The sequence below is a fragment of the Apteryx mantelli genome, chromosome 5 (genome assembly GCF_036417845.1).
Source record: "Apteryx mantelli isolate bAptMan1 chromosome 5, bAptMan1.hap1, whole genome shotgun sequence".
NCBI lineage: Eukaryota > Metazoa > Chordata > Aves > Apterygiformes > Apterygidae > Apteryx > Apteryx mantelli.
Window position 1 is genome coordinate 61,821,756 of NC_089982.1, and position 12,297 is coordinate 61,834,052.

General features: G+C 35.8%; 2 protein-coding genes across 9 annotated transcripts in view; one reads left to right on the forward strand and one right to left on the reverse strand.

Moving 5' to 3' along the window:
* RFC1 (replication factor C subunit 1) overlaps nucleotides 1-606 on the forward strand; it is a 41,732-nt gene extending 41,126 nt beyond the window's left edge. For 6 of the 7 annotated variants that reach the window (XM_067298125.1, XM_067298129.1, XM_067298126.1 and 3 more), the window contains one exon: nucleotides 93-606. In XM_067298125.1, the coding sequence (XP_067154226.1) occupies nucleotides 93-188 (96 nt within the window). In that variant the 3' untranslated portion in view covers nucleotides 189-606. Of the gene's footprint in view, nucleotides 1-41 lie in introns of all 7 variants that reach the window. The other variant, XM_067298127.1, reaches the window with a different exon arrangement.
* Nucleotides 607-1,081: 475 nt separating this feature from the next.
* The window catches only part of WDR19 (WD repeat domain 19), a 45,365-nt gene continuing 34,149 nt past the window's right edge, over nucleotides 1,082-12,297 (reverse strand). The window contains exons 29-36 of one of the 2 annotated variants that reach the window (XM_013949497.2): nucleotides 9,392-9,488; nucleotides 7,014-7,138; nucleotides 6,269-6,350; nucleotides 5,264-5,414; nucleotides 4,655-4,778; nucleotides 3,116-3,192; nucleotides 2,156-2,273; nucleotides 1,082-1,265 (exon numbers count right to left, since the gene is read on the reverse strand). In XM_013949497.2, coding sequence (XP_013804951.1) covers nucleotides 2,162-2,273; nucleotides 3,116-3,192; nucleotides 4,655-4,778; nucleotides 5,264-5,414; nucleotides 6,269-6,350; nucleotides 7,014-7,138; nucleotides 9,392-9,488 — 768 coding nt within the window. In that variant the 3' untranslated portion in view covers nucleotides 1,082-1,265; nucleotides 2,156-2,161. Of the gene's footprint in view, nucleotides 1,266-2,155; nucleotides 2,274-3,115; nucleotides 3,206-4,654; nucleotides 4,779-5,263; nucleotides 5,415-6,268; nucleotides 6,351-7,013; nucleotides 7,139-9,391; nucleotides 9,489-12,297 lie in introns of those variants that run through there. The other variant, XR_001293554.1, reaches the window with a different exon arrangement.

Genomic DNA, 12,297 nt, shown 5'->3' on the forward strand with positions numbered 1-12,297 from the left:
TTTTTTTACACTGATTGCATTTTGGCTTCTGCTTTTGTCAGGTTACAGCTGCATTTTAAACTATCCATCCTGTCCATCTATTCTGTTTGTAGCAAAAAAAAGTAAAGTCTTCCAGGCTGCCGAAAACGGAGAAAAATGAAGAAACAACAAAAAAAGAAGGGAAAAGAAAAGAGAAAACAAGACGTTAAACAGAATAACCTTGCTATGGATGCAGCTTTGCTTATCTAACTTTTGGCAGGAGCCTGAAACAGATCCAGTAATGTGGCTGGGAAGGTAGAACCAGTGCGTTGAAAATGCACCTCTTATAGAGGTGATGACTTTATTCTCACACTATGCAGTGCTGTAATTACTCTTAACTTGCTACAAAGTTACAAGCTATAACTACTCTTGTAAAACAAGCACCCAGGTGCATGAACATGACAATGTGACAGTTACCTGGCATTATACTGAGTCTTCATAGGACTTCTAACTTTTTTTTAATAAATTCTCTGCTATTATGTGGTGAAATCTTGTAAATAGTACATGATGCAAAAAATCTGAGTTGCATGTTTGTACAATATAGAAATTAAGTAGTGTATAAAATTACAATAAAATAAGTTCACACAAGTTTTAAAAAAACTGGTTGAGTTTGTGGAGCTCTTGCTCTCTCTCATGCACTGTCTTTCCTTCTGAGGTTCTGGCTTTCCTGCATGTGTTGGGTTGTGGTTATATTCCTTTCTCACAACTTCCACTTTGTTCAGTTAGAGACATGGAAAAGCAGTGATGCATTAGTTCCAAAATATGAGGAGCCAATGCTATGAGCTATATTTTTAAAGCCAGAAGGGAATACTTAAAGATTAAGAAATGTTTAATACAGATTAGTCATGAAAGCTCAAAGCTGATATTGAATAAACAAATACTAGGTTTCTTGCCTAGTTTAATATGTTGTTGTCCACATTTGTAACCTGTGGACAGTTTAGTCTAAAGTACCAAATTTCATTCCCTCTAACTTTGTATAAATATCACTGTAACTTGGCTGAACAGAAGAACACAGAATGCTCCTTGGTTTTGCCTTTGCATATGAAACTTAAGTTTTGCTTAGTAGGAAGAAATTATCAGTTTTATTACTAGAATAAAGTACAAAATTTGTCAAAAGTTAAGTATTTACAGATTATCACAAAATAGAAGTGACATGGTCATTATTAAATCTTACTGGAAAAAACCACCTGTAATGCAGTAACAGAGCCTTCCTCAATGCTACTGATCACGAGACAGCACATGCAGTTCTGAAAATAAACAGAAACAGTTACTCATATCTCAAAGACTGATAGCAAATTAACATTTTCTCTTGGGGAGGGGGGAGGTGTTTCTGGTGTATGCAATTTTGTTAGACTGAGGTACAGTATGCATCTGCCCATTACTTTCTGCTCTACAGTTAAGTTTTCACATAAGGTGTTTACTCCACTAAAACAGCATTTAAATGTCAAAATTAATGAGGAACTTTGTTACTTGTTTGCAGTTACCACTCAACAGAACTGATGTTGGATCAAAAAGTATAGAATATTGGTCTTATTCTTTGAAATATGAGTATTTCAAGCCAATATGTTATTGTTATCCTGTGATAGTTTCTAGAAGTTCAGTATATTGCAAATTCATTGTGCTCCATTATTTAACACCCCCACCCCCCAATCTAAGATCATGTAACCTGCATTTCAAATGTGCTCCTTCCAGTTAGCCATATCTATCTCTTCCTGCACTCAAATCCTTCTGGTAGATCTATGAAAGGCTTTGGTGCTGCTGAGCTCTTCAGACTCCTCCTTGTGCTGTTCTAAGCACAACCAGCATTCAGGAAGCTTAAGTCATTCCAAAACAGAATATGTTGCAGAATACAGATGTTTCACACTGTCCTAGAAGTAAACTGGTTCAAAACCTTCCACCCAGGTGATTTAACCATGAGGTTACTTGCAGCAGCAAAAACTAAGGGGCTATTTTATACCTGAGGGCACAGAATTGGTACATCTGGTCTCAGTTATAAAGATAAACTGAGAGATAGACCTAGGCAGTAACTTGAATTCTTAAGCACTGAGCTTCCTGTGTTGGGAAAAACTTCTGTTCAGAGTCTTTTTCAAATATCTTCTAGAATGAGCCCTGTGAAGTAAGAAGCTGTAGCACATACCTGAATTTATTGGTCCACTTCTGTTTTGAGATATTGTGTGCAATCATTTATTTTCTTAAGATGAACAATGTTAATTCTTTCAGAACACATTGGACATATGTTTTCACTCTGTAACATGCTGTTTTAAAAGTAGTAGGATTAGTTAAATTACAATTTTACACTTTCAAACAGACATTTGGGCCTGATGCAGAAAGCATGGAGCAATGTAAGAAGTCTAGAGTAGAGCAACAGGTGGTCCTAGCTAGATGTTTGAAGGGGAATACTACTTGATATCTAATGGACAAGTAGTTGGATGCTGCCACAGCATGTCAAACTTGTGAAAGTATGTTGAGTCTTTTTTTTTCCCTGGAGCTGAGGTCTCTTTATTTTTAAATATTTGAGAACTAATATCACAACAGGAAGGCTGCTGCTGCTTGCATGGAGGTGAGGAAAAATTGGCAAGTAAAATATATACAGAGTAGGGCTAGAACACGAAGAGTTTTTGGAGGTTCATTACTGGTAGGAGCAGTTCCTGATCTGAACAGAACCATCCCATCCCACTGTCATGTGGAATACAATCCAGGACAAGCAATTATTGCTTTTGTAGTGTATACCCAAGTACTGAGTACTCTAGGTATGCTGTGTGGGTTTTCTTGGTCTCTTTTCCCCACCCCTTTCAGTGTGTGGTCTTGCAGGAAGCAGCTGGGAACTTAAACAAGCCCACTGTCCATTAGTATGGTTTCCGTTGTTGGAGTGTTGCATCTACAGCTGAATTCTTTCTTTATAATACTTCCTTATCCACTTCAAAGCATTACTCTGAGATTATGTTAGATGAAACTGCCAAGTATGAGTTAAAATTTCTTTTTCCCTTTGAGGACACTATATTGCATGTTTTTTAGTACCAAATGAAACCAAGTCTGCTGCTGAAGTATGCTCATACAGAACACTGCAGCAGAAAGGAAAAAAAAAATCCCAACTTACGTTTTGAATTCTGAATAAAGGGCAGGAAAGTCACAGTGTGGGCAGACTGTCCAGTCATCTCGTACCATATGCCGACCCTGGAGACAAAAGCTGCAAGTGATTAAATGGAATGTGCTGTCTTAGTATGCTGGTAATCTAGTTTTATATCATTTTTTTTTGAAAAAAGTCTCAGCAACAAAGAGAAGATCTTGAGGAATTAAAAAAACCCCAAACAGTATTACTGTAGTTTGGCTACTGTGTGAACTCTGATTAGAAAAGGAGCTCTAGAGGAGATGTAGAGTTCTCATTATAATTTGCATTTCTTTAAAAAAACAACAATAAATAGTGTGTTGAGTTACCACTTTTAAAATTATTTTAGTTTGGCAATTCTATAATGATATCTATAGATTTACATCCAGAGCTTACTGGGATTTTTGGTGTTGCATGTGACAATTTTCAAAAAATGCCCCCACAACCACACCATCTGAGGCCACGAGGTTGCATTCTAGTCTGTCAGAAGCCTTGATCACAGTCTGTGAGTATAGCAGCTGTCTTGATAGTAGTCTCTTTAAACAGAGATGATTCCTTCTTTTTGGTATGGTTACTGTGTTGACCAGGGTGTAATACAAGTGAGAATGACTTGCTTTTGATACAAATAATTTGTATGTACCTTTTCAACACTACAAAATACAGCAGAGCCTTGAACTGAATTTAGAGATTTATGTTCTAATAAGAGAGGCTGCAGTAGGCTTTGACACTGACATTGGTAAGATGCAAGTAAAGTTGCTGCAGGCCTAATGATGTTACAAATGCATGTGATGTAAATGAACTATATCCAAGGGAGAACCTAAATATAATGTGAAACATAGATGAGGATGTACATTACAGTTGGCCTATGAAGTTACATATTTAGAAGCCTTGGTTATTTTCCTTAATATAATACTTGTAAAATACATTGGTCATCTGTTTAACCAATGGAGTAAGAAGAAATTGCTTGTAAGATCATTTTTGTAAGACAGATTCTTTAGTTATAATAAAGAAATTAACTACAACATTTGATTTCTGCTTAAGTAAATGTGTGATTTTTCTGTAATACTAGCATGACAAATCAATTGAATCTAGCAAAAGTAAAATCTCCCTCACATAGATGAAACTGAGACTTCCATCTCCAGGGTTACAGTCCTGAGCACTGAGGAACTGGAACAAAGGATGTGGTTGGGAAGGTACCAGCAGCTCTGTCCCCTCCTTGTGTTCTCTCACCCATGCTAGACATACAGGTGAGTCCAGCTGCATGAGTTACCTCCTCAGGAAGGTGAAGTCAGCCAGAGCCACTTAATGATTTTACTGTCAAACTTAAGTCCCTGCAGCTTGTAGGTGGCAGCTGAGGCCACAGATTATTTTAACATTCACAAAAGAATGGTTTTACCTGATTTGTAACAGCATGAAAAACTTACCTTGAATCTACTAGCAAACTGATGATGTTCAGATGAACTTATATTTTACAAGGAAAAAAGGCTTTGTGTTCATTCTCAGGCTGCAGCAGACACCCAATACACTCACCGTTGCAATACAGTATGGGAGATTGTTTTTACACCCAGGACACAAGAGTTCACACTCTGGGAGCAGAAATGCACAATATGGACAGGATGTTGTTGGCTCTTCCACCTCTGATGTGTCTGGACGCCTAGAAGTAAGATACAAATATGAGTAAAAGCACAAAGAAACCCTTTGAACTTGAATAAAGATATTTAGCAAGTGTTTAGTTATTTACATGGTTTCCAGTTAGTATTTCCCTGTAACAATCACTGATACTTCATCATAATTATATAAGGTTAGACCTAGGTCATTTTTCATCTAATTTGAACCAATGCAAACATTTTAAAGTTGTAACAGATCATAATACTTTGAAATCTGTAACAATTCCTTGTCTTACATGCATGTAAAATGTAAGGCTATGTGCACATGTATTTAGGATAAATCATATCCAAGGGAACAGAAAAGCCTTTGATCTGCAACAGAGGAGGGAAACTAGTCTTAGGCTTCCAACTATGAGACAGTGAAATAACATGAAAATAGGTTAAAGCCAGTAGGTTTTATGAGCAAAACTAACATTACTAATAAAGCCATAATACTGTACATTTGTAAATATAGGAGACTAACACTGCTCACCTGACCATTGCTTCAATTTTCTTTTTGTATTTAAGATCTATTTTGTTACGATACTCAGGTCTCATCAACATAGCAGCAAAACTGAAGGCTGAGTTTTTTAATCCTGCTCTATGACACTCTATTACTGCTGAAGTCAAGATTGGGACAATGTCTGTAAATAGAATGAAACAACAAAAAAATATTTATTTACCAATATTAATGTTGAAAGCCTTTAAGCAAATAGGACTGAAAAGTTTTTGATGAAAAAATGAGTCTATTTTTCTTCTTCCTCATGGTACAGAGTTATACAAGTTTGTGCAATTCCTGTAACCATACACAAGAAAATCAGGGATTCAGCTGTCATTGCTTTGTATTTCTGAGGTTCAGCATGGCAGAAGGAATATTTTGGTTATATCGATTTCTCCCACATCTGGCCTGCATCTTTTAAAGTCTGCATTCTAATGACATAGCTGAGAGAATATTGGCTCTAAAAAACATGCAACAGAAATTGAGTTTACCACTGATCAGGGATTAATAGAGAAAAAACAAAACAAAACATGGAGAATGGCCTGTGTACATGCAGGTGCAGAGAGATGCACTGTCAGTACTGCTGTCGTATGTGACAAGACTCTGCATATAGTGGTCTCAAAGAAACTTTATCTTTAAAGCTTCATGAGCCAAAAAGGTGACACTTCTTTTAAAAGAGGGCAAATAAAAATTTTGTGATAATGTCACAAAGCCAATCAGTTCATTATGTATGATCCTGAGACTATTATGCATGGTTCAGGCAACTCAGTGCTGCAGTTATAGTGTTTGAGGACAGCTGTAAGTGCTGGTGAGGCACTACCCTGGAGGCCATGTATCAAAGAGCTATCCTGTGAGGATGGCAGAGCACACGCTGTATTTACACTTTGTTCTGTAGCCAGCATGATCATAGCAGACAAATGTACCTGTTTAATGCAATGATTAATGAATTATCCTGCAGAGCTCAGCAAGCTCTTCTATGCTGTCAGCACTTTTACTTACGTGATGGGAACTTGCTGATATTGTTGGCTATGCGTATAAGCATACGCGCTCCCTTCATGTGATCGCCACGTTTCACATGAGTCTGGAACACAATAAATATATCAAATTAACCGCAGTCTTTAAAGAATAATTTATGCAGCTTGCTCCTGGCTGTCCTCCTTCCTGGAGACAGAGACCCATGACCCTTTTATGAAACTGAGCGGGGAGGGGGAGTATCATATGTTGAAGAAGGGACAGAGTTACTAGTGGATGCAGGTCTTCCCCCAAGCAGTGTATATCAGGCCTGCAGCCCACTATTTGTCTGCTCTTGCATCGCTGCTGGGAGGCAGAGAGACCAGAAGCAGGCTGTTGGCTGAACAGATCTCCTGAAGGGCCACATATTAACTACTAGAAACAGTTTGGGCACCGTTGCTTAATTTCATTTACAGAAAAGCACTGATCTGCTTCTTAATGAATAATAGCACTGGTAGCATAACATTTTTGTAAGTATGAATGCAAAAGAAATAAAGGAAGCCATATGTAGGCTTTAATTATTCAGTATTTATAAAAGAATATGCTAATCAAAGAGGTAAAAATAATCAAAACACGTGGACTGTTCTCCTGAAGCATGTTGTTAGTACAGACTTGGATTCTGTAATACAACCCGTATGCCAACATAATTTATGTATACAGAACATCACCCATATATATATTTTAATAAATCACACTGCAACATTTATGTAAATTTAGTTTCTGAATTCATTACCTTCACCAAAATATAGCTGTGTAGAATCATAAGGTTTGTAGCCATCTCAGAAGGAATTTTAATCTTCTGGGTCTTTAATTCTGAATACATACTGAAAAGAACATCATGTGCATTTCGGTAGTTTCCTTAAAAATAAAGGACACTGCATAGTAAATTCAGTTTTTCATAACAATTTATTTGTTCAATGTCTAATGGCATATAAGGAAATTGAACAAGAAGATATGTTGATTCTTAGAGCAAAACCTTTGCATGCCAAATTCTTTAGAAAGTCACAAGCAGTTGCTTGTCACAGTATCCTAAACAATACTAGTCAGGGAGTTAAACAAGAAAAATACTTACACCTGGAGATATCTAAACAGTAGAATGTTAGAAGAACAGCAAAATGTGTATGAGGATGATGATATGTGTGTATTTATATATATATTATATATATATATATAAATAAAATGCTGTACCCTGCTTTAAAATGGTGCATCCAATGCATCACTTCCACAATAAAGCAGAGAAAAGATACTTTTAGAACACTGTTTGATACATTTTTTTGTTTCCAGAAATGACATATTTCATCTCATTGTTCCTCAAGGTCAGATATTCAAAAGCCGTTGTTTAAATTTTAATTTAACATACTTTTACCTTTCAATTTGCTTTGGCAATTCCTCCCCTCTGCAAACAGACAAACCCCAAACCTTTCAGTGAGGTAGTTAAGACTATTAATTCACTGGATTATACTGCTTCAAGGTTACTATCAAAAATGGTCCAGAAACCCCAGGATTTCACTAAATTATCCATGTAGCTGAATTTGTCACCAAAGCAATCAGTGATCAGTCTACTGTAACATAGTTTCTTCTTTTTGTTTGTGTTTTTTGCACTGTTAAGACATCAGGATGAAGAAGTCATATTTTGCAGTTGGAGGCATTTAGAAGAAATTTCAGAGTATAGTTATTTCAGCACACATTTTTTTTCTCTATATAAAGCAATTTGTTACATGATGTTACATACTACAGCTGAATCTACCTGATGTATTTATATGAGACAACTACTTATTACTCCAGAATCAGCTGCTGGAAAACAACTGATATCATTAATTTTTCATGTTGTATAACTGACTCACAGTATAATATGTTCAGTCTTAAAACTAGATAACTATTATATAAAATCAGCCTAAAGAAGAAAAATTGCACATAATATACAAAAAAGAAAATACCAAACCGTGTAGTCTTGAAATGATTTTTACTGATTTTTAAGCAAAGAATAAACTATATTGGTGAAACCTTCAAAACTAAACTCACTGAAAGCTCCTGAAGGAAGAGCGGAGAATCTAAAACTGTCCCTGCATGGGAAACAGTTACTGTTTACCAGTCACCAGTTATTGGTGATTTTACTGAGAAAAATGTAGTTCTTATTCTTACAATGTTCCAGAACACATCTGTACTATGAGGAAATATGAAAAACAACATGCGATACTGTATTTCAGATGTATGTTTTCAGATTCAAAGAAGCTAGTGAACAATTAAACCCTTGAAACTTTACATTTCCTGCTTAAATGATTAGCACAAATGCATTATTCATTGCTATGATGAATTAGGAGTTCTTGCTTATCAAGGGTTTAAGAGATTACCCTTCCCCCCTTAGCCCACTGCCAAGGAGCAGTCAATAAATGTTAATTTGCCAGGACATGACTGTCCTTCTGTTCCCCAGGCTGTTATTTTTCCTTTATAGCTATTTTTCTTAATTTATTTGAAATGAAAAGAAAGCAGTGTTATGGTAGGACTGTTGCTGTGGCTACAGAGGAGAGCAGCTAATGATGGTGGTAGCTATTTTGCTTCCAGCCCCATCCCTTCTTAATCCTTTTTTTCTCTCTAACATTGGCTACCTATTAAGGGGGAAAATAAGGCTTGAGAAAGTCTGATCATTCAACAGAAATCATCTCCTGTGCCCACCTCCCACTGAAAAATATCAAGAATTTTATACGTGCAAAGACTAAAGCATCAGTATCTGACTTGGAAACCACATTTCATAGTAACTGCACTTAAGACACAGCTCTGTTATACAGAAAAGCAAAGTTGTAGGCAGTCTCCATCAATATGTTTACTTAAATGCAATATAAGAAATGCAGATATTTTCCACAATTTCTTTTTTTTCTTTAATATACAGTTATAACAGTCCCAACCTTTTCACAAAGGCCACTTCAAATTCAAAATTAAACTTAAATATAATTAAAAGCTTTGTACTTACAAAGCAGGGTTTTTCTAAGGCTGACACAAGCTTTTCCTGAGTATAAATCTATTTAAATAACAGTAACCGAAGCACTGAAAGGATGCAGTGTCAGGTATATATATCAGATATATATACATACATATTAGAAAAAACAGACTTACCTGAACACTGCTCCTCCCTGGCAATTATTATAGCAGTTCTGGCAGCTTCTCTGTATTGCTTTAGTGCCATGTATAAGCGGAACAGATACTTGGCATCCTTAATTGAATAATACAAAAGTAATTAATTAATAGTAACTAAATACACGTCGCTGTATTCTTGTCTTCATCCCAGCATCACTTTCTTCACAGAAAGTGGACAAGCTAGCCTATTTTATGAAGAGCTCTTCATATTAGCATGCCTGAGCTATGCTCAGCCCCCCTACAAGTTTCATCCACTAGGACACAGACGGACGAGTACCCACGTTGAAGGACCCCGACTGAACTGCGGCAGACGCGCAGTTAGTTGCTAAGCCCTGTTAATATGGACGCACGAAGCAGCAGGTACCGGTACTAGGTACTCAGGGAGTTTTATCGGCGGAAACGTTAACAGCTTCAGACCTGTAGGCATCTATGGTGTTAGAAAAGAATCAAGGAACTCCTCTTAGAGAAATCTTGCTGCAGATGCTTAAATCCTGTTATGGATCTAGATGAAGACATTGCTTAGCATGAATAAGGATGACAAAACCTGGCTGTTATAGAGCATATGGCACCAGGCCAAGACGGTAAACATCCAAGACAGCTAACGGAATTTAAAATGAAGGAATCAAGCGGGTAACAAAAAGATAAAATCTATAATTTGCTATACTATATACTGTTGATATATTACAGGATTCAAGAATGGTAAATGTAGCACAGGGTTTATCTAAGAATTGGCAATCCAACAGCTTAATTCAACATCAAGAAAATTAGTGAAATAATTTAAAACAAAGCTTTAAAATCAAGATGGCAGTATTGTAGAAGAAAAAAAGAGAATTGGATTTTCATAAGAATTTTGAAAAAGCCCTCAAAAAGGAGCAAAACAGTGGCATTATTGAAAATGTGACTAAAATATAAAATACAAGATAGTAGCTTCTTTTTATCATAAACAAAGTTAAGTGGAAAAAATGCAGGCTAGGGCCATTTTTGTTTCATATCTTTAGTAGTGATTTGTAAAAGGGAATGAATAAAAAGAAAAGCCTGTACATGGCAATCTTTTAGCTGGTTAATCAAGACCAAATTAGTCCGATGTATTGTATATATTGATATGGTTCTGACTTAACTATAGATAAATTAGAAAAAATAGATACTGGTAGCTTTATAGACTCATTCTGCAACAAGGCTGCATTCCTTCCCCATCAAGGCTGCTTCTCCCTGTTCTCCTCTCCAGGAGGAAGGAGGATCATGGCCCAGGACAGACTAGTGGTCTGAAACGGTATTTGCCATGACTCTGACTGTAGATTACCTAAATAGCACATTTAAATGACTTATGTGGTAGCTGTAGATAGAAACGATTACAAAAATAGAAGGCATTTAAGAAAAATATGAGTCTTATGTTTTAATTTCATATTCTAAACTTTAAGTTAGCCATTTTAAAAGCAATAAATATAGAAAGGATTTTTCAACTGACAAGACATTTCCTAAAGCCTTTGGAAAATTTTATTATTGTAATCTAATTGATCTTAATTTTAGATAGCAATCATTTTGTTTTGTTTTTTAAAACACTGTACTTAAAAAGCGCGCACACAAAACAGCAAAACCTTGCTAGATAACGCTCCCTGAAAAACAAAAAAGAAGGAACAGCTGTAACATAAATTAAGAAAACTGTATAATAGTTTTTATGTGTTAACTTTAACAAATACAGTATTCTGTATAATAACAACTCATTTAAGAAATAATAGTTTATTTTAGACAGGCAATAGTGTAGCAAAACTTTGCTAATTACAACAATTTTGATAATATGGTACATCATTAAAATCCCATATAATTGTTTGCTGAAAAAGGTTAGAACAAGCAGGCTGCTGTGAGGCTTCTCTGGTTTGAACAATCAGTGCTGAAAGGATCAGCAAGTTTCTGCTGCATGGCTACTTTAAGTTCACTCTTACTTTCAGCTTTATAAAAATACTACCACATAAAAGCTGCTCTTTTCTAAAAACAACCCTATTTGCTTTATAATTTCAAAAACACTGGTTCCAGGGCATAATGAAGATAAAACTGAGTTGATTTGTAAGCAGATTTTTAAACAAACAAGTATGATTTGATAAAGTAAAATTATGTTACTCACTGAGAGCGACTATGGCAGATTGGATTAAAGCATTCAGAAGAACAAGAGAGAGCTTTTAAACAAGGAAAACAAAGCTCTATGTTCAAGTGCAAAACAATATTAAATATGGCAATTATGGTATTCACACAGTTGTTGAATGTTTTCTAAAATCTTTAGAACCACTTCACTAAAGGAGTTCATATTGTAGGTCCCTTCCCTTCTCCGGTCCTATACACTTCTTTTGGCAACCAGATGGCTAGGCTGCAGCTCATAGAAAACTGACATAAAAGACAGGATGCTACAGTTTGTTTCTGTTCATCCAACTTTCAGCATAAATATGAATTTATTTCTCCTTACGCAGATGCTTTCTTAGTAACAGATCTTTTATCTAACAGTTCTAACAGCTTCATTGTCTTCTGGTCTCCTGCAGTTTGCTTCATTATTTTTCCTTCTAATTCTATTGTCATTCAAATTTCAAATTACAGATAAGTAATAAGAGGTAAATAATAAAAAGATACTACATACATAAAGGTTTTAAAAAAATTTATAAAAGAAAGGTTGGCTTGGCAACCAAGTGTCCAGTGTTGTATGTAAAAGTCCAGAATATTAAATTCTTAACCTCTAAGCACTACAGAGAAATGAAACAGCCAGAATCTTTAATCTCACAACAGAATTATAAACTATAACCATAATATTAAGGGTGAAATAACTTTACTGTGCCAAGATCATGTTACCTCCCTTGTAACCAAACTTTACTCCTCTCAACAGAGCAGAGCTTATTATTCCA